Here is a 22599-nt window from a genome sequence, read left to right as displayed (position 1 = left end):
TTGCGAAAGTTCCGTACAATGGCGCTGGAGCAATTTCATTTGTTTACGACCGGTTTTATTCACATTTTAGTACTGCCAACGCCGCCTATTGTACAATATCTAAAGGTTTTAATTTTATAGAATAAACTGTAGAATAGTCTTGAAAAATCAATACTTTCACTTTTATAACCCAACATAAGAGGACGTAAGATGTAAATTTATTGAAAATAAATTTTTATTAGTAAAATAATATATTTTAATAAATTATCATGATGAACAATGGAATTACATTTTTTTATTCATTTCGATGTCGTTTATTTTACCTATATTTAGTGATTCCGCCATGGTGTCTGGTAGTTTACAACCTGCTGTTTCCGGAAAGAAGAAAGCTAACATACCAGCAATCAATCCCAAAATCCCAAAAAGTAATGGAGGTAGAAGTGGTGAGACAGTTGCTAGTAAAGGAAGTTGAGGTGCTGCTATAGAACCTGCTCTTCCAAACATAGAACAGAATGCTAAGAAGGTATGCCTCAAAGTTGTAGGGAACATCTCTGCAGTATAAATATAGATGGTCTTGAATGCCATGGTTGCAGCTAGTTTTCCTATGATTGGAAGTATCAACTGGACAATCCAATATTCTAAAGGAAACAAAGTTTGTTATTAGAAGGTATACCTAAAGAGGTTATAGAGGTGACCCAAGACCTACCTTGAGGAATAAAAGCACAGGATAAACAAGCAACTCCACTGACAATCAAAGATCCCACCAAAGTAAACCTCCTTCCAACAGAGTCCAGCATATAGTAACACACCACATAACCTGGTAGTTCTATAACGGCCATGATGATAAAGTTCAAGTAGATGTTCCCAGTAAGAGATACAGAGTAAACAGTAAGACCATAATAGATAAAGGTGCAACTGATCCAACTGAATGAACAATTGAGTACCCTCAACACCAGGGATGGATACTGACATACTTGAAAGAAGGTCTCACGTTGCGTATCATCATCCTCCTCTTCTTTGGGTACCACCTCTATACCTGTATTACTAGTTGGAGGTGCAGTGTTGTCCAATTTGATATCCGCTGAGATTTTAAGTTTATTTACACGTGCTATACGTTTGATCAACCTACGTGCCCTTTTATTCTTTCCATTAGCCAGGAGGAATCTTAAAGAGTCATCCATCAACCAGAAGTAACACATGAACAGGACCCCAGGGGCATAGAGCACACTCAACATCACTCTCCATGATGGAGAAAACCAAGCACCTAGACCTAGTAGAATCTCCCCAAATGGAAAGACTATAGCAATCAAGGTACTTCCAAACACTCTTTGTTCAGCAGCCAGGAGTTCCACACCAAGGATAAACCCAGATCCATAGATCCCACTTGTGAAGCAAGCAGTGACAAACTCCATTATAGCAAAGACCACATAAGAAGGTGAAAGGGATTTGACCACACCACAGATCCCACTTAATACTAGAGAATAGATCAGGACCCATTTACGACCCAGGCGATCAGAAAAGTATCCAACAAAAGGAGCAAATAATACTTCTGCAATTTCATCCAAGGAACCCAAAGCTGTCAGCTTCCATAAGTTATCTTCACAGGTTAATTTAAACTGGAATACCATCAGAATTAATAAAACCCAAAAAAGTGATGAAAAAGGTATTACCTCATGTTCAATTGTGGTCAGGTCACTACCATCAGTTACCAGTCTATCACACTTTTGAATATCAGAAGTATTAAAGGACCTGGGTCCACAGGAATGATCATTATCTACAGGGGCATATCTCTGACACTTTTAAAGGTAGATCCATCACCTGGTATGGCATATTTCAGCCATGATTGGTTATAGGCTAAAGGGACCTGAAGATCATCATCACATTCTTCAATATAACACCTGAAATTTTTAAAATTTAAAATTTTTAAAAATTAAAATTGGTTTGATTGATGATGAGGCACTTACCGATGTTTTGTACTTCTTGTACTGAAGACATAACTATACTGAACAGCGGAATAAACAATCGCCAGGGAAATCAAGAAAAAATTTCTTTTCTGATATTTTCCAAAACTACTCAACTTGGGCAAAAGCTCATTTATATCGTAGGTTTCGACAGTCATGTTGACCAACACAAAGTGAAACTATTCAAATCACTTCCTTTATATAAACTATTTAACTGTTTATTACAAGCGCAAAAACAATGAAAATTTATACTGACACGTGTTTAAATCATTGTTTAACCGTTTTAACAGTTCAACTGTCACGTTTTTTTTCTATATTAAATGTATTTGTAGGAATGTTAGACACCAAAGCACCAAACACAGAATGAACCCACAATTTGTGCGATTACTCTTTATTTAAATTGTAATTATAAAATTCAAGAGCGTGTTACGATAAGCAGTGTACAAATACTGATTAGTTTACGAGCGGATTGCGACTGAAGCGACTTTTCCTTGGCGAGAGAAAAAAAATGTTTTTTTGGCAGGCGCAGATGAATCCCGCCCAGATGGCAGTTATTAATAAAACAGCGTGGTTCGTTAAACTTGAAAAAAGCTGGCATTAACATTAACATTTAACATTGGTGTTAATTAAAACTAATTTACACTCATCGTCATGATACAATATTTACATCATGGAAACAACCGTTCAATTAGTGAAAGATAATAAAAAATTAAGCGTATTCTGTTTGAAGTTGGATGTTTTCAGCCTCGTGAATTGTATCCGGCAGACGGGTATTCAACGTTTCCGGGAATGTCAGCGAAAGTATTCCGGCTATAGTCGCCATGACTCCGAATAGTATCATTGGCAGTGATGGTAGTATTTGAGCCTGAAAATAACAAATAACAAACAAACAGGAATAACATAGTTGTAATAAATGTCTAGTAAGTTTTATAAGTTTGTTTTTGTATTTGTGGTTAATGAACATACCAGCAGAGGTATTTGTGGTGCAATCATTGATCCAATTCGTCCGAAAGTCGAGCATGTGGATAGTAATTGATGTCTTACAGAGGTGGGAAACAATTCGGTTGTAAACATGTATAAAGCTGTGAATGCCACTGTCGCGCTGAACTTTCCAACCAGGAATAGTAACAGTCTCAAGGTTGTGCTTGCTAAAAATAATCAAATAACTTTTTTGGTAAATTTACTAAATTTAGTATCTTATACTAACCTTCCGGTACGAATATAAATGCAAAACTAGCCAGACCTCCCAAAATTAACGAAGAACAGAGAGATTTTTTACGTCCAAACACATCCAGCGTAAAATACGAGACGAAATACGCTGGGATTTCGATGAAGGTCACCGCGATAAAGTTGAAGTACAGATTCCCGGAAATGGCAACTGCGTGTAACGTGAATCCATAGTAAACAAACACGCAGCATATCCATACCAATGAACACACCAGCAATCTTATGCTTAATTTAGTAGAAGTAAAAACAGTCCAGAATGATTCCCTCTTTTTGTTATCATCACTTTTTTGAATCCCTAGTCTTCTGATAGTGTCTTCCGGTATGGTGGTACGGTTTACACTTGCTACATGTAACAAGGTACGTTTTGCTGCTTTGGTATCACCTCTGGATAAGTTCCATCTGACTGATTCATTAACTATCCAAAAGTAGAAGATGAAAAACACTCCAGGGACATAGAGGATTTGTAACATGGTACGCCATGATCCGGTGAGCCATGCTACCAAACCCAAGATGGCTTCCCCTGTTGCAAAAGCACAGGATATTACAGTGCTAGCCAGGACACGTTTTTCAGGAGGGACTAATTCCACAGCTAGGATATAGGCGGCGCTGTATACTCCACAACTTAGAAAAGTTTCAAAAATTTCAAACATGAGGAACATGGTGTAGGAAACAGCAAAGGATTTGAATAAGGCACAGAAGGTACCAGCGAGGACTCCAAGGATCATTGTGGTTCTTCTCCCAAATCTAAAATTTTATTATTTAATATTTAAAAACGTGTTTTTAAGAGTTTTGGAAAATTTTGGTACCTATCTGATATGAATCCAGATAAAGGCAGAAAAAACAACTCCCCGAGATTATCCAAAGTTCCCACCATTGTTAACTTAAGTATATTCTCATCGCACGTGACGTTGAACTGCAATTCCAACCGAATTAATTGGTCTTAATTAAACTAATTCAAAACTTAATATCAGCACTTACGTCTTTCTCAATTGTGGCATCAGCATTCAAAAAAACAAAATTCTCACATGGGATCTTCTCGGTTTGTACAAAAGCGTCTCGATTACATCCAAAAACATTTTGGCCCAATGGATAACGATGACAATGTTCCGGTTTGGTTGGATCAATAGTACTATTAGGTATAGCGGCAGTCATCCATGAAGTTTCATATACAGGGGATTCGATATCATCACATCCATCAATAAAACATCTATACTCTGATTTCCTCGTGGTGAACACATATCCAAAAGGGAATGCAGCATAGATAACAATGAGTGATATGAGGAAAAAATTACGTTTTTGAAACTTTCCGAATTGTCCCAAATGCACTAACAACGCGTCCAGGTCAACCACATCACTCTGTTCTTCATTGAGAATCTGAAGTTTTTCTTTTTCTGGAATATCACCCATTTTAGCACATTTTTTCACGACGTGATTCACTGAGACATCTGAACACACAATGATTAATTAATCTGAGTTGGAATTCAACTTGGTATTGGAGATGGAAGCTTATCAGATTGTGAGTCCATTGTGATTTGTACACATTCCGATGTTCATTGATAAATCAGCCAGTAGCGATTGTTTCATGTCACTTTCAAGGCGACAAACACGAGTAAGCAGCATTGAGCTGCTGAGAATTGTACTTGAGATGAAAATAGTCATCTCACTTTTGGTGTTTTTGTTATTGTGGTCACTTAACTTGCTCATTAAATATAGCGACACGCTCAAAACATGCGCGACGCGCACAAAGGCACGCAGAATGTGTTGGAATGTTATCAGTCTAATTATTACAAAACATTCAGGTCACGTGCGGGAATGATTCGATAATTGCATTTATTTGCAATGTGGCTTACGCTAAACTTCGATTATAACTTTGCAGAGTTGCAAATTTGAGTTTCCAGTTAAATCCGGCTGCGAATTGGCGTAATTATTACATTTTAAATGCATTTAGTTCAAACATTATCTTATCTTGATAATGGCGGAAAAAAACACGTTGTAATGAACTTGAATTTTATTATCACGAGTGTTATCAGTCATATTTCAAAAAAAATGATTAGACAATTTGTGGATCTAATCCGGTATTTAGTGAATAGTTACGGTACATTCCAGTTTTGGCTAAGAATGAAGAGAATTCTTGATTCTTCGGGTAGAAACACGTTGGTGCTGTATGAACAGTCGGAGGGTTACTGCCCGAAACAAAAATAATTAATTCAAAGCATTCAGAAACGAATTTAGTGTAGGGATGACTCACCGTCCATAATCGCTAGACGTAGTGCGGTAAAAGGGGTGAAGGGGTGGCTTCCGATGCGCTCCGTACCCATGAAACCATGAGGGATATTCAAAACGCTTGGGGAGCTCACAAGTTTGATAATACGTCGATGTTTTGAGATAATCCTCCGAATCAGCGCACTGCATTTTAATTCAGGTTTATTCAAGAGTAAAAATGTGTAAAATAATGGGAGAATATTGATTTGTAACAACTTGTTTCCATGGTAACTAAAACTACTTGATTTTATATTAGTTACGCCACCTTTAGTCCAAGTTTTAGTATTGATTTTAATACAGAAAGCTTTATACCTAACAAATTCGCCATCTATGCTTGAGTTATAGAAGTTGATGTTCGTTGAGGACACAGCTACTACAGTTTCTACTTTTAGAAAGTAGATGGGAGTGCAAGACTGGTTTGACTAGATTCCCCCTCTTCTGTAGTTGTATATAGTTTGTATTGATGTAGTTGCTCAAAGCCAAATCACCCGAAATGCAATCTTTGGCAGATCAAAGTGAGTGCATCGTTTTCTCGAAATGTGTCTAAGGTAATCAACTCACAGTCCCCGCGTCTCCTAAACCCTGTTTACGTAGAGCAGGTCTGTTTGAAGTCTGAATGCATCTGATCTAATTTAACGGAGTTGACGCAAAGTGAATGGGATATCGATAAAAGTCTCTGCGGTGTGAGAAGAACGTCGGTAATGTAACCTGTCGCGAGACAAAGTTGCCGGAGGGCAAGTTGTGTGCTCCCCGTGTCCGTGTCCCAGGCGGCCATCGGGCGGGTATTCATTAAAACGTCGCAACCGTTCGCGTCGCCCAACGCGCCCAGCGCATTAACTTCGCTTCTCCCAACCACCTTCTTATTTTTTCTCTCCAGCCTCAACTACAGACTCATTGACTCAGGTTTAAAAGTTAAAACGAAAAAAATCGCCGATGCATGCAAATACTTCATTAGAGTGCGGGTATTCGAGTGTGGCGGTCGATAGATTCGAATCAAAAGGGCGGATTTATTGCGACTCGATTTATCAGAGGGAATTGTAGATGAGACACTTTAGTGGCAGTTAGCTCCCGTTACCTGGAGCGTTGCGGTTTTGCAGCCAGCAGAGTGAGAGTAGAGGAGAGGGTGGATACAGAGCTAATTCTTTATCTCTTTGCGTTGCTGTGCATCCCTGAACAACGCCCGCAATCAACTGCTGGCGACTTTCCAGCACACTGTATTTTACTACTAGGTTAGTATTCAAGTTTGAAAAAGACCATCAAACACGACTATAAACATCCATTCCACAATGCCCCTTAGACTGTTACTATTGTTACCAGATACTTGATACCAGATACCCACTACCCAACTTTGCATTTTTCTAAATTCAATTCAATCGCAGACTTGAGTTACTCCCACGAAAATCGAAGCCTTCTCGTTTTACATATGGCGTCTTTAGTTTGGAATCGTTTCGTCGTTACGATAACGACCTCTGAATGCAGGAGGGTCTTGGGATGGTTGAGGGCATTGGCAACGATGGTCGATTAACCGTTCGCGTCGTCAAAGATTAGTACAAGTGCAGATGGCGCTGTTAGATAAGGCGCAACAAATGTTGCCATCGCCTCAGTGGTCATAGCGAACCAAAGCTCTTCCCTCTTTAGACTAAATTGCAGTCTGCTTCCATCTTGTGGTCTCCCCAGTAGAAGTTCCCCAATATGCAAACACAATTGCTGACAATGACAACTACACTGACACTGGCACTGACAACCAATTACGATATTACCCAAGTTGGTCCAAAAAGTTCAGAAGCCACAAAATGAGCAAGCCATTGATCCCATTGATACTAGTACTATTGCTGGAGGTGTTTGTGCTTGCACCCTCAAAAGGGACGTCTAACGACCAGTATAACGACGACTATAACGACGATATTTTCCTTTTGGGTGCCACTCCCGAAAAGGTCCAAATACGCGATGATCTACCCGTGCAGGACGCGCGGATTCTTCGCGATACCAAACCGGAAGTGACGAATATGACAACTACCAGCATCACGAATGCAGATGCGATGAATAAAACCAACACACAAGGAGATGGAGGAGATGTGGGTGGGCAGGAATGGATAGAGGAAGCCATAAAAGACATCGCATACTATCTGCGCGCACACAAGTTCAACGAGTACGATCGTAGATATGAGTCGAACGGCACATTAGCACCCCGCACCTACCACCGTGAATATCCCCGACCCGCACTTCGGAGTCTACACTGGGAGGTGCATAAGTTTTGCGATGAATCTTTCCTTGCATGCGTCAAGTACCTTTGGAAGCGTGCGCAAGGAGCAGACCTGCGTCGAGGAGACGACACGTCCGTTGTGATTCAAGAGCAACGATGGCGGATGGACGTAGATCGTGATCGTATTGATATGGTCGAGGCAGAATGCCAGAAGCTGAAGCGGCGCGATGACATCTTAGCTGATCCCTTCCAAGGACCACTTGAACGGTTTCAATGGCGGACCACTGCTGCGTATTTCATGTGTTGGTATACAATGAACGAAGTGGAACACCTCAGGCACATCTCAGAAAACTGTGATAATTTCTCCAATTGTTTAGGGGAATCAAAACAACCTCGGAATCATGACCCTCGAGCAAATGACGATGAACCTTTCTCTTGTGCCCAATATAGTTTTTGTCCGGATGTTTGCTGTTATGAGAAACACGTGGATAATTTAAGCAGTTGTTGGGAGATGCCGAAATCCAATCCTTGCTATTCTGCATCTCCCGCAGAACAAAGACAATGCGTTATGAATCGAAGTGAGAACCTGGACTTTACTTCGGGGATATTAAACCATTGGAATGTGAGCTGCACGTGTCCGCAGGTCGGCTACGTGTGGGATTCCAGTTATGGCATTTGTGTGGACGTCGACGAATGTCTGCGAGGTGAACACAAGTGCGACGTGCATCGTGGCGAAGCCTGTCTGAACACGCTCGGCGGTTTCAAGTGCGTGTGCAAATGGGGGCACACGTGGAGCAATCAGGAGCAAAAGTGTCAGCAAAACGAAGCCGTAGCTCAAATCAAATTGATCGCCTTAAAGATGTTAGCAAAAACCTCTGAAGAAGATTTTGAAAGGTCTTATCTACGCAAATTCTATAAATTTATCGTGAAAAAAATTTATTCTACATCTGCGTCTAATTCCATCAATTACGATCGTAATTTCTACAATTACTTAATTGTGATATTTACGAGTGTAATTCTGTAATTATGACGATGAATGCGAGCGCGGAATTGTTTTGCTGAACGTGACAAGCAATTGAAATCATAATGCGTCGGCGTGTCGGCAAAGTGCCGGTATTATTAAACGCCTAATTGATAATTCCATTCGGTTGTGAAATGTTGGCGCGCGCGCCGGGTGTGAGCCGATTCGTGTCGCGATCGTGTTCGCTTCTTGTTCGATGTTCAACCACATTTGAATTTTATTGCTACACACAAACAGGCAATAAAATGCTCATAAAACCGTCAGAATATAACTACAGAATGTTCATATTACATAAATATACCTAACTGTCACATCTGCTAATTACACTAAGTAAAAAGTAAACAATTCACAGGTCTACTGAGTTCAACAAGTCAAAAACCCAACTAGTTTTCTTTAGTTCTTCACAGAAGTTGTTCAGTTTAATAAAATGTTTAAAAATTTAATTTTTGTTTTAATTCTGAGTCTTTTAGTGTTTTTTGTTAGAAATTCTACATCTACTAGTAAAAATAGAACAAAACGTCATTTGATATACCCAGTGGGTGGGGGTACTTTCAAGGTATTTATCAATTTGGATTCCATTCGAGGTCATAATGCTAATTACAAAAGCATGTGTTGTATTGTAGCTGATTGTCGGGCTTGGTATTCCAACCAAATTGGGCATTCGACAATCGATGGCGTTAGGTATGAATTTCCAGTTTCAATACGCTTTGCCCGCAGACATCGCCCAATTGGAGAAACCCTTCCCGCCTATAATCGCCAAGTCACGCGAGAGACGTCACGAAGACTCCGCGAAAGTGAGCGACAGAAGTTTGTTCTACATGGGCCTCGCGGCTGCCATGAGCAGGTGTGACAAATTTCATTTTCGTAATCTCTCAACCAGCCACTTACAATCTTCAACTTCCCAACGAAAATGTCACATTAGAGGTCTTACAAAATGCATTCACTGTATTATCTCTAGAGGATGTTGCAGATGTCTGCAATTTGATTAAATCACAACTGAGAGAGAATGAAGTAAAGAGAATTCCGCGTTGTAAGTTCCAGTTGACTTTGAGTCTTTGGGTATCTGCGTTTAATGACTAGTCAGTTGGTTGCACTGAGGTGCCACTGGGTTCAACCTAGGGTGGAGTAGGAGACTTATCGACCGGACGCTGATTTACGATGCTACCGCAAGAACTTCCAAACAGAAAGCGAGAAAAAAGAAAAGCGAAAAAAGAAGTAAATTTAACTTTGGACAAAATAATTTCCAACTTTTTGGAAAGCGTAAATTTTTGATTCGAATATTTTGCAATATTGTAATAGTTCGGGGGAATGTTTGAAACGCCCGGAATCGAATATTGCGCTAATGTTCGTGAGTAATGAGAGTCCTGATTTAAAGCGAACCTCGGCGGCACCGCTCACCGCCAACATCCATCTCCTCTCTACGCGAGTATGTAGAGGAAGAGGAAGAGGCGGCTGGAACGCCGCGGGTGGTTCGATTCATTTCGCATTCGACAGCATTCACGCGTGCATTCAGCGTACAAACAGTCAAACATCCACAAAACCCACCGAACGAGGAATCTAGCATTTACGTTCGAACGCGTTCTGCAATCAATTTCGTTTTTCGGCAGGCAACCCACGCGTGCGCACTCGAATGTGTTAATGATCGAGGTGCATACGTGCATTCACAACATTTCAAAATCTAATTAAAAACATAACCTCACGTCCCTACTAATATTATAAGTGCGAAAGTCCTGATGTTTGTTACACTTTCACGCAAAAACTACTTAACCGATCATCATGAAAATTTGTACACATATTCTTAGTAGTCCCCGAATGGTTATAGGCTACTTTTTATTTAATAAAAAAAATTATTTTTTAAATAAAATAAAGAAATAGTTAAGCCAATAATACCTCTGCATTTGGCTATTTGACTACTTTAACGCCATCTAGCGTTCCAGCAATGAAGCTCAAACCTAAGTACTATAGTACCATCACACTGTATTATCACACTGTATTACCGACAGCTACGTCAACATCAAATCCAATTGACTACACTATGGAGACTGTACACTATACTTCCATAGACTATACTTTCAGCCATTTTAAACTTCCCGCCATTCTACTTCATTGTTACTTCTTCTGTGACTGCAGACGCGTACAAACAACTTCATTATTTTAGATATTCGCGAACGAAGCCGCGGGTTAAAGCTAGTAACCAATATTTTTCCTTTTCAGTAATGGCACCGATGGAACTTCCTGTGTCCTTCGCTCAATCTGTGATAACGCCATGCACTCTCTGAAACATTCATCAAATGGATTATTTGGTGAATTAATGCACATAGCCTTAACGTAAGTCCAAGTAACAAGTAACATGTGTTTATATTTCAAATCCCTTGAGGAATAAACAAGCTGTTCGCTTTACACGCTTTGCAGGCCATCTATAGACACGAATGGGAATGAAGACAACGATGTGTACGTGGATGCTCAACGCGCTGGCGAATTCGGCGTCGATTGCGTTTCCGTCTATCCGGGTTGTCCTGCGGGCGCAAACTTACTCGACACGCTGTCCGTGCTGGATAATTAAGGGATCGCCGGGGTCAATTCAATGCTATGCATTCGTTATTACCGGCAAACTTTACAACTAAAACCCACCAACAAACAAACACTACTTTTAACGTGTTTACATTGAGATAGAATAAAATGAGTTTATCAATCGCCTGGTATTCTCCAGCGGGTCAACCACTCTGTTTGCCTTGTATGCAAACATCGGCCCATGCGATATAACTTAGCAATTAACGTTAATTACGTTAAACTAATCAATAGCCTGCATGAATATAACAAGCAGTTCGATTTCGGACAGCTGGACGCCATTACCATTGGGTTACAATGAATTCATGATTCATTTTGATTAATCAAGTACTTAAATCATCGTGTGGAGAATGCTGCAGCTATAATTCACTCACCGCAGGTATCAAGCTTCGAAAATCGTGAATCCACCAAGGATAATCTCATACTTGAAAGTTTGTGTTTGTTTAATGGACGGGTATTTATTCAATGAGTATTTCCGGTATTGTTTAGTACTTTAATGCTAAATTATTGGTTTTGGGAATGGGCTTCCAAATTGAGGTTATTGATGTGACCAAAACTACTAAATTCAACCCTGGTTGATCCTAGTTCTCCTAGAGGAGATTGATTGTAAGACATTAAATGTTGTTTACTTTAGCGATGGATAACAGGTGTTTTTTCTCTCATATTATGATAAAATCAATATCGATTTAGTTTGTTATGGTTTTTAACGTGATTAGTGACGTTTTGTCAATGTCTGAAATTAGCAGTGGAGCTCAATGGCGCGGTAATAAGCGTATTTGACATAATAATGCGCAATATACCGATGGCGGCAGCAGCGGCGGCGATTCATTGTGCGTGCGGCGCGCCTGTCATTAATGTCATTATGATTATCCTCGGCGTGGCTGCGGCGGCGGCGGGGCAGCGCAAACGAGCAAATTGGCGTGCATTGTTCGCCGGTGGTGACGCACACAATGCGTTCGGACCGGGGGGCGGCGTGCGCCCGCACACACGCCTTGAATTGGCCAATTTATTATTCGTTTGCACCTATGCAGCACAACAACACATGACAAAACAAACAATATGCCAAGACAATGCCGACAAATTGACCTTTTTCTAGTTGAATTTTTTTTTGTTGTGCGAAAGAGGAATAATTTGTTGCTATCTGTTTAATCTAATAGCGTTAGACCTTTACGCACTTGATGAAAGCTTTTGTGCTTGTGTGGAAAGCTCTCTGGTGATAAATATCAAGCGTATTAGCATGGCAGGAAACAAACGTCACCATTAAGTCACGCAAAATCGTAAATTTTATTATCTTACCACATCGCGAGCTTTCGAGCTTGCGAGCTTTTAACGTCACTTCAATCACCTGCGAAGCATTTTGATATAATTTGCACAAAACGTAAAGAAAATATATTTTTATCTTCCGTCAGCTTTTAAGAGCTTTTTTTGTGTTTTGCAGATAAGTCTGGCCAGTGTTTGCAGATGAATTATAACAGGAAAACAATATTCTCATTAAGGGGGCAAGCGATTTAGGCAATTTGTCATTTTTAACAAGGATTAATGCGCCGGCCGTCGCCACTTGCGCTTTTCGCTAATTAGCCGAGAATTAAACCACCGCGCGTAAGTAAATTCAAATATTAAACCACACACAAACTAAATTTTTATTTTTCTCGTGTAATTATTGAAGTATTTGATAAAATCTAAATTTCTTCATATAAAGTAACGCGAAAGTAGGTTGATAAATTGTGGTGTAATTTACTAACCAAACGAAAAGTGCTGCGAACGCGGTTTTACGCTGTTACGCGTTTTGATGGCGATGGTGGCGGCGCCGGGCGCGTTGAGCTTTTTGCGGTGTTTAATAAAAAGCCAGGATAATTAGCGGCGTAACTGCGTTGTCGGCCTCGAAGCGCACGTTTCGCGCAAGCACCAACTTTGCGCTTTATCCAAAAGAATGTCTCTACTACAAATACCGCCGTAAGGGATGAAAAAAAAAAAAACCGTACACCTAGACATACAGAAAACTAGCTGACTTTTTACGATGTCAATCATCATTATCATGTGAGATATATAAGAAATGATAAAGAGCTTTTTATACTTTAAAACTGGGTTAACCAAGCTTCGTTTTAAATTTTTTAAAGTTTTTGTTTGTAAATAAAACTTGTGCGAGTGTTGTGTTAATGTGTCGATTGTTTAACAAATTTTCTTTACAGTTTCTCGTCTAGTTAGAGCGGTTAAAAGTTGTGCGTTGTTTTTAGGCTAAATAAGCACACGTGGAGAACGTGAAAAACTTGTTAGTGCCGCCGTCGGCGTTTTCCTGTCAGCGGTGTGGCTGCTGGTGGAAAATAAAAGACGCCCGGGAAAAAAAACGCGGCCGTTTTTCGTTTCGTCTATTTTCTCTTTGTGTAATCAGGTTAGGGGGCGCGCGCGGACCGTATGCTCACGCTCGGTTTCGCGTGCGCCGTTTACATTTCGGTCACGCTTGCTGTTTACAACGTGCCGCATACTGATAAGCATCGCGAAGAACCCAAGCCAGACCCAAGACTGCGGTCGCCAAACCGAACCGCCCCTTTCGTCACCACCCTCTGGTTAGTTTATCTACACACAAGACTACAAATTATTTTTCTGGATAATTTCGAATCAATTCAATTATTTTTAGCAAATTTTAAAGAAAATTGTTAAAAATGTTTTTCTTTTATTTTTTAAGTTTTTTTGAATTGTGTAGAGGGTGGAATTTATGAAAATTTGTCCTTCGGAGATAAATTTTGATGTAAACATTCCAGCGTAGCATTTCAGTGAACCGCAACGTAAATTTATGTGATCATTTAGGGTTGGGTTTGTAGTGGGGTAGTTGCAGAACGCAATAAAACTTGGGGGATGCAAAAAATGCAATCGGTATTTCAGCCGCGCTTGCCGGACACCTGGATGCAATAAACACAATTAAAAATAACCGGAGGCGGCGCGCGTTTGCGTGGCGATAAAACACGGGGGTGCACAAATTAAAAAAACACTGTCATAGTTACAACTCGCAAAAAAAAAAACTCAATATAGATCAGAATTGATATTGTAAATTCAAAAAACACACAAAAATTGATGATGTCACTTTTAAAAATTTTCAAAAACAAATTTTAAAGAGTTTTCCACGAAAATTTCCTGCGAAAAGTCTGTTTTGTCAGCGCGATGCAAATTTATACGCGTAATAAATGCGGAATATTTACGATCGTTATCTTTGGCCCCGATAAATTAGTTTATCGATGAAAAATATGAAACCATAAGCTTTCACCCTTATCGCTTCACGACCATAACCCCCCGATAATCCAATCATTATTAAACCGCGTGTTTTTATTTTCGAATTTTTTTTTCTGCGTCGATAATAATTAATGTTGCAACCTCAATTAATCCGTAATTATGCACGTGGATAATTAGCTGTAATTGCCATCGCGCAGTCACGCTCGGCATGTTTATGCGCATATTAACGCGTGATTGATCATTTCGCAATCGCCAATTGATGTTTTGATTATTTTGATTCATATAGTGACGAATTATGCGCAACGCCCGGCGCCTCCACATCCACCTGCATTCAGAACATCACCAGTATCTCATAACTAGATTACGCCAATTCGTTCTTGGCGGTATCGTCGTTGTGATTGATTGATTCGGCGTACTTTCATTAATTACATGTTTCATTCATCATCGGCGTGCGCCGCCCCCCGATGGCTGCCATCTCGCCACTCGTGCGTGGTACACATTTTAACGAACGCGCGCCCGCTAAAATCGTAATGTGAACACGCGAGATGTAATTTATTTTGACGCATGGAATATATTGTTTATTTAACGCGCGGTATGTGTGATAGGGGTAGTTGCGAACTGGTGCTGTTTCTAATTGAGTGAACTTTGCGTTAATTGAACATTGGTAATGCATGAAGCAAACGCACGCATTCGGAAATATTAGTGCATATGATTTTGACGAACAAATGCCGCATTTTGCACAAAACGGACGCAAATTGGTAATTGTGGTGTAAACCGCTGAAATATTTACTCCATCATGGATTATTCTATTATTTTCATTATTACCATTGTTATAATTTAACAAGTAATGCCATCTATTTTTAAATCGCGCAGAAACACGGTTTTTGTAAAAAAATTTAAAAATTGCATTTTTCCCATTTTTTAGTTGCAAATATCTCCTAAACTAAAAGGGATAGCAACTAACGGATTGAAGATTATGAAAGATTGAAAAATTCTCTATAAGATAAGAGTTCAAAATAATTTAATTTCAAGGAGTAAATGCCCTAAAAACGTATCCAAAATGGTTAAAAATGCAATTTTTGTTTTTGTCATTTTCTTCAATTCCTCACAACGACATCTATTTTTAAATTGCGCAGTAACACGTTTTTATGTAACGATTTTTGAGATGTGAAATTCTACAGATGGAGAACGTTAATATAATTAAAAACTTCTACTAATGTCATTAAAATACTTTCTCATATTTTAATAAATTTATTAAATTACTGCGAGCAGGTGCCCGACGCAATTTCAACTTCTGGTGATACTCGTAATGAATGAACTAATTAGTATCGCTGAAACACTCGAATCCTCTTGAGAGATTCAAAAAATTATTATTTTTTGGCTTATAAATCACTTAAAATTGATCCAAATCAAATATTAAATTGAATTTAGCGATATAATAGTCTAACTTTGCGCTGAAAGTTGTAATAAAAGAAATTAAAGCAGAATTGTGAATTTTTAGCAAAATTACTATTACTTTGTGCGCATTCTGTTAGTTGTCGAGTTGTCGAGTGAGTTGTCGGTGCCGGCTGTTGTTGGGAAAGTTTCGCGAAAATTTCCACCTCTTAATTTTTCACAATCAAAACCAAGGCGCGCGCGTGAAACAAAGCGTCGCCGATGAGGCGAAGAAACGAACGCTCGCTGCAAAAGTTGCAGAAACAAAAGAAACTTCTTTATCACCACCGCAGGCGAAAGTTTTTTCCGCGCGCGCGTGGTGTAAAAAATTAAGTTTTAATATTGTGTAGGTGGGTGTGCAACATTTGCAACTGAAATGAAGGCATAAATTTCCGCAGCCGCGGGGGCAATATATTTAATGTCAACCGGGGCCAAGCGAGCAAAATAATTCCGACCGGTGTATATCAATCAGCGTTATTAGGTTTCTCCAAGCTGTCCGGGGTGCAGAAACAAGATGTTAAATGTATGAAATCATCTCCGAGTGAGGACAAAAATTACTTAAAATTTGTCAACGCACGAAAAACGAAAAAAGTTTATTTTTGATCCTTTTTTTTATGTGAAAACTTCTGTAGAATCGTTGTGATTTTAAAATTAATAAAACGACACATGAAAGAGACAAATGTATTTGTTTATATATTTTAACCTGCCAAAAAATAAGAAAACACAAATATACAGTTTTTTTCGACGTTTTTTGATAATGAATATCTTCTAAACTAAAAGCGCTAAAAACCAACAAATTGGAGATTATCAAAGAATGGACAAGTTTCTATAAGATATAAATATAAAACATAAAATAATGAAATATCGTTGGGCAAAGGGGTGAAAAATGTGACTAAAAGTGCAAAAAAGTGACATTTTTCAATTTTTGCCCATTTTATTCAATCGCAAATATCTCGTAAACTGAAAGAGATAATTAAGATCAGATCGCAGCGTCTTAATCTACGGACTTTTCTCTATAAGATAAGCTAGTTAAAACGGAAATGTAAGGGATGAAATTTTTATTCTTAAGAAAAAATTGCCAAGGGGGTGCTTGATACTTTTTTCGACAATTTTTGATAATAAATATCTCGTAAACTAAAAGATATAGCAGCCAACGAATTACTGATTCTAACAGATTAGAATATTCTCTATCAGATAAAAATATAAAATAATTTTATTTCTTAGAATAAAAGGTCGAAAAACACGATTAAAAGTGCTAAAAGTGACATTTTTCAATTTTTGCCCATTTTATTCAATCGCAAATATCTCGTAAACTGAAAGAGATAATTAAGATCAGATCGCAGCGTCTTAATCTACGGACTTTTCTCTTTCAGATAGGCTAGGTAAAACAGAAGTTTGAGAGATGAAATTTTTATTCTTAAGAAAAAAATGACAAAGGGGGGGTGCTTGATACTTTTTTTCGACGATTTTTGATAATTAATATCTCGTAAACTAAAAGAGTTAGCCGCCAACGAATTACTGATTCTAACAGATTAGAAAATTCTCTATCAGATAAAAGTATAAAATAAGAAATTTTTCCTACAGTAAAAGGTCGAAAAACGCGACTAAAAGTGCTAAAAGTGACATTTATCAATTTTTGCCCATTTTATTCAATCGCAAATATCTCGTAAACTGAAAGAGATAATTAAGATCTGATCGCAGCGTCTTAATCTACGGACTTTTCTCTATAAGATAGGCTAGTTAAAATGGAAATTTGAGAGATGAAATTTTAATTCTTAAGAAAAAATTTACAAAGGGGGTGCTTGATACTTTTTTCGACGATTTTTGATATATAATATCTCGTAAACTAAAAGAGATAGCAGCCAACGAATTACTGATCCTAACAGATTAGAAGATTCTCTATCAGATCAAAATATAAAATAATTATATTTCCTACAGTAAAAGGTCGAAAAACGCGACTAAAAGTGCTAAAAGTGACATTTATCAATTTTTGCCCATTTTATTCAATCGCAAATATCTCGTAAACTGAAAGAGATAATTAAGATCTGATCGCAGCGTCTTAATCTACGGACTTTTCTCTATAAGATAGGCTAGTTAAAATGGAAATTTGAGAGATGAAATTTTAATTCTTAAGAAAAAATTTACAAAGGGGGTGCTTGATACTTTTTTCGACGATTTTTGATATATAATATCTCGTAAACTAAAAGAGATAGCAGCCAACGAATTACTGATCCTAACAGATTAGAAAATTCTCTATCATATAAAAATATAAAATAATTATATTTCCTACAGTAAGAGGTCCAAAAACGCGACTAAAAGTGCTAAAAAGTGACATTTTTCAATTTTTGCCCATTTTATTCAATCGCAAATATCTCGTAAACTAAAAGAAATAATTAAGATTCGATTGCAAAAATTGAAATTTCTTGTTTTAAATCGTTTATTTTCCATTTAAATATATTGAGAAATTTAAATTTAAAAATTTCGTCCTTTAGTTATCTTACTTTCTACCCTAATTGCAATAGACCAAAAGAGAATAGCAGTACTTGCACCCACAAGAAATTTCCAGCCCAAAATAGAGGTTTATAATTCAATGGAGATGAAAGAAATCGTTGCGGTTGAGGGTCGGTGGCGAGATCGTGAGAGTGTTTCGGTCGAGATACGCCCGAAAATGAAAACGACCGGAATCGGCCTGATGAAGCAAAACTTTTACCTTCAGACTCACGACGGTGGTGGATTTGTGCAATTCCGCTTCCACCTATTCGCACCTTAAACCAAGAAGAGGTATCTTTAGCACTATTGGAATTGTCGTTTCCAAAAACTCTCCACTTCCTGCCAAAAGTGTAAAAATATCGTTTTATTACCAACACTATGCAAACATTTTTTCATCTGCGTCAATACTAATGCAACGGTGGCAAGAAAATTTAATTTCCTTAAGATGTATTTAAATTTCAAGCGAGGTCGTAAAAGAGTACGGTGGGCTTCCATAAACGATATTTTCATCCCTCCGCGTTACACTTACACATGCATATGTGAATATTCTTAGGTGAACTTAAACTTGTCCTCTTGTACTGAAGAGGTCGACTCTACCGCAACAAAACAGCTCTACGTCAGCGCTCGTAACGAAAATACGTCTAAGTCGACGCTCGACGGTAAGTAGACAAGCCCAACAACCCTAGAATGTGTGTCTCCGCTAGAAAACTTTCGAATTGAGTTCTCGTCTTCGTCCTCTAGGAAAATGAGCAGAAGAATGTACGGAAAAAAGTGCACTTATATCCCCTTCGCGCATATTTCAGCCGTGGACGTAATTTATCTACGAAAAATGTCAACGAGGTAAACAAAATGGATTCGTATGAATAAAATATGAACGTAATGGAAAATAGGATTTTAATAACAATGTTGGGACGCAGTAATGCAAAAAATATTCAATTTGCATCGGTACAAATTTTAAATGGTAAATATTCGTTGGCTAGTTTATCATTTTGCAATATCACGACTATCAATGTTCGTTTTCATCCTTTTCATCGTTCTCTCCTTTCCCTGTAGAGCACTTAATATTGATAGATGGCTTTAAGATACGCAAACTGCTCTCACCTATTCAAAAAAGCAAAAAATGATTTTTTTTTTCAAAAACTAAAAAATCAATATTTAATTGCAAGCACAAAACTTGATACTTTTTTTCGACGATTTTTGATAATTAATATCTCTTGAACTAAATGAGATAGCAACCAACGAATCGCTGATTATGAAAGATTGGAAAATTCTCTATCAGATAAAAGTATAAAATAATTATATTTACCACAGTAAAATGTCGAAAATCGCGACTAAAGGTGCTAAAAAGTGACATTTTTTCAATTTTTGACGATTTTTTTCAATCGCGAATATCTCGTGAACTAAAAGAGATGAATATGTACAAAAAAAAATATGTATCGCAGACATTATTCTACGGTCTAATATCTATACGATAGACTAGTTAAAGCGGAAATCTAAAAGATGAAATTTTTATTCTTAAGAAAAAATTGCCAAGGGTGGGTGCTTGATACTTTTTTGCGATGATTTTGATAATTAATATCTCTTGAACTAAAAAAGATAGCAAGCGACAAATCGCTGATTATGAAAGATTGGAAAATTCTCTATCATATAAAAATATAAAATGATTATATTTTCAACAGTAAAAGGTATAAAAACGTCACCAAATATACTAAAAAGTGACATTTTTCAATTGTTGATGATTTTTTTAATTGCGAATATCTCGTGAACTAAAAGAGATAATTAGGATCTGATCGCAGCGTCTTAATTCATAGACTTATCTCTAATAGATAGAATAGTTAAAATGGAAAAAATGATTTTTTTCTAAAAGTAAAAAATCAATATTTTATTATTCTCCAACAGGTACTCCGCAAAAATTGAGATCTCGTTGAAAATTCCTACCCGTGGCTTTCACTAATCATGTGTGTGGCTCGTTGGAAAACATGCAAAAGGTGGAGTGAACGGAAAATCGTCGCCACGCCAAAAACCCAGAGCCATTATTCAATTGCACGCGTGGCGCAGCCCGCAAAATAATATTTACATTAGGAAACACACGGCAGCAGCACCCCTTCGTAGTTATTTTTTTCCTGAAGAGTGGAAATGTGGAAAATGTGGAAAAACCCGAAACGCACACACTTGGGTTAACATGTAAGGGCACTCATAAAGTTGCGGCTGTCTCCAAAACTCTAAACTACGCTTTTCTACGCCTGCAAGCTTTCGACATGTCTCGGTTTCACCGGAGAGCCACCTGACTATAACGCCCAGCGCCGGAAAGGTCTAATCTCCTATTAGTAGCGCTATAAATTCCCACCCATCGCAAGCTCTACACGCAGAGATGATAAGATTAAGCGGGTTTCGCAAATTCGCGAGGATTAATTGTTGAAGATTTAGTCCTGCAAAGACGTATGGGATATTAATACACAGCCGGAAAACCGGAAACTATATAAATCACATGTACATAATTTAATTACATACATTCCAACTATATAAACACCACAAAAATATTTATTTTTTATTTTATGCCCGGCGCCTCCACATAATCATAACACAGCGCAGAGATTTATTGATTTATTAGAAACTGTTTGATTTATAGCATCAAATAACGTACATCTTCATTACGTCTGGAAAGTCTTAGAGGAAAATCAATAAAATGTGTATTTTTCGAGTATATACGTGGGATTTTGTCAAAATGGGAATCGAGCACGTGCGTAATCGTTTTATTTTCGGCAAGCAAACACACTCGGCCAAATTCTCTGCTTGCGTTTATTGAATTCGAAAGGTGCAAAACCAATTACCCACATCAATAGTATTAAACGCAATTTGCTCAAAGCGAGAGCCCTCTTTCGAACTACACACGCGTGTACCAATATTCAAATCGAAGCGTACGTTGTATTAAGCAATTATTTCTATGTGAATACAACCCAAGCGTAATATTTTTCCTCTCCCGACTGCGCTGTGTTGATTTATTAAAAACTTTTTCTTCCTCGACACCGATTAAACACATCCGGTTGCGTTTCGGTCATTTTTTCTTCGTGGGCTTTTATTATTGCCGCAGGACAATGAAACAAGACAAAAAAAACCAGCCAGCTGGATGAGTTTGCTTCAAGATCATTGTTGTGCACTTGTTCGCGTTGCTGCAAATTAATTAGGAGCACTCAAGTGCGCAGAGGAATGGAAAAAAGTTTTACAAGACTGACACAATGTTTGTACGCGTGTATTATTACTACAATGTAACGCACGCGCATATAATTGAATATTGGTGGAGGTGGAGGCGCCGGGCACACATGCGAAAGTAGCGTACGAGTGTCTTCAGCGTAACGCAGTCGAGAGGAAATTTAATATGACACCAGGAAATTAATGATGCTTGCGAGAGAAGAGCACTGGGAACCCTTTTCGTAGTGGGGGGGTGGTGGCAGAAGCAGCCACCACCTTTGGCGCGTCGCAGTGCGTTGCGTTGCGCCTAATTACCTCGTGTTCGCGTTCGAAGCGCGCCCGCGCTGCGTTTATCGCTTGCTGCCGCCCCCATTTTCTCTCTATGCATGAGCTTTCTTACTGCCGACGGAGATTGTCGTATTATGTTGTAACAATGCGCTCTGCGCCGCGATAACACAACCCATTTCGAATCGTTGTCCCTCTTTAATTAAAACATAATCAAGATTGTAACTATATTGGTTGGCGAATTCTTCAAGTGAATGAAACACACTGAAATTTGTATCCAATTTGTATTTTTGAGCTACGGAAAGGAAATTAGATGAATGCGGAAAGTTGGCTTGGTGGTAGTGGTGGTGGTTGGGTTCAGCTCGTTGCGCGGCCTTTGATCAAAAGAAGTAATTCAATAATTCAGTCCCGTAGGTAGAGGGATTAAATACCGAAAGTCCTGCCGCTGGTATAATGAGACCCCTTCACGCACGCACCAGCCCCAAAGTCAAACGCGGAACCTTTTGGCCCTTTCGCCCATATTCAGATATTCCATTTGCTTTCCCGATCTTTCGAGTTAATCGCCAGACTGAAGAACGACACAGAACATTAGATTGAATCCTGGCTCTTTGCATGCGCCAAACTTTGCAGAGAATTGGAATGTATCTCAAAGCCCCGGGAAAAAATCAAGATAGCTTTCGAATAAAAAATGAGAAAATGCTAAAATTGAAGAGATAAAAGAGGAGTGTCGAAGTCATCCGAAAACGATTATGCGG

At 38.5% G+C, this 22599-nt stretch overlaps 2 protein-coding genes across 2 annotated transcripts; one reads left to right on the top strand and one right to left on the bottom strand.

The window, feature by feature from the left end:
- Positions 1-211: 211 nt before the first annotated feature.
- LOC135790785 (organic cation transporter protein-like) lies at positions 212-5191 on the bottom strand. The gene is made up of 8 exons (XM_065301060.1): positions 4146-5191; positions 3974-4080; positions 3148-3911; positions 2907-3088; positions 2653-2805; positions 1650-1775; positions 686-1595; positions 212-617 (listed from the first exon to the last, which is right to left on the bottom strand). Exons 1-8 carry the CDS (start codon positions 4572-4574, stop codon positions 265-267), a joined length of 3024 nt encoding a protein of 1007 aa, XP_065157132.1. The 5' UTR covers positions 4575-5191; the 3' UTR covers positions 212-264.
- A 3779-nt stretch (positions 5192-8970) lies between these two features.
- On the top strand, positions 8971-11216 carry LOC135790653 (uncharacterized). Its single transcript, XM_065300930.1, has 4 exons — positions 8971-9209; positions 9277-9497; positions 10868-10981; positions 11066-11216. The coding sequence occupies exons 1-4, from the start codon at positions 9081-9083 to the stop codon at positions 11214-11216; spliced, it is 615 nt and encodes a 204-aa protein (XP_065157002.1). The 5' UTR covers positions 8971-9080.
- Positions 11217-22599: the final 11383 nt, after the last annotated feature.

The sequence above is a fragment of the Atheta coriaria genome, unplaced genomic scaffold (assembly GCF_025399875.1).
Source record: "Atheta coriaria isolate IRGN ID8LTWV9N9 unplaced genomic scaffold, Caltech_Dcor_3.1 hic_scaffold_4_pilon, whole genome shotgun sequence".
NCBI classification, from domain to species: Eukaryota; Metazoa; Arthropoda; class Insecta; order Coleoptera; family Staphylinidae; genus Dalotia; species Dalotia coriaria.
Note: the sequence above shows the minus strand (reverse complement) of the source record. Positions and strands in the feature narration are given on the sequence as shown.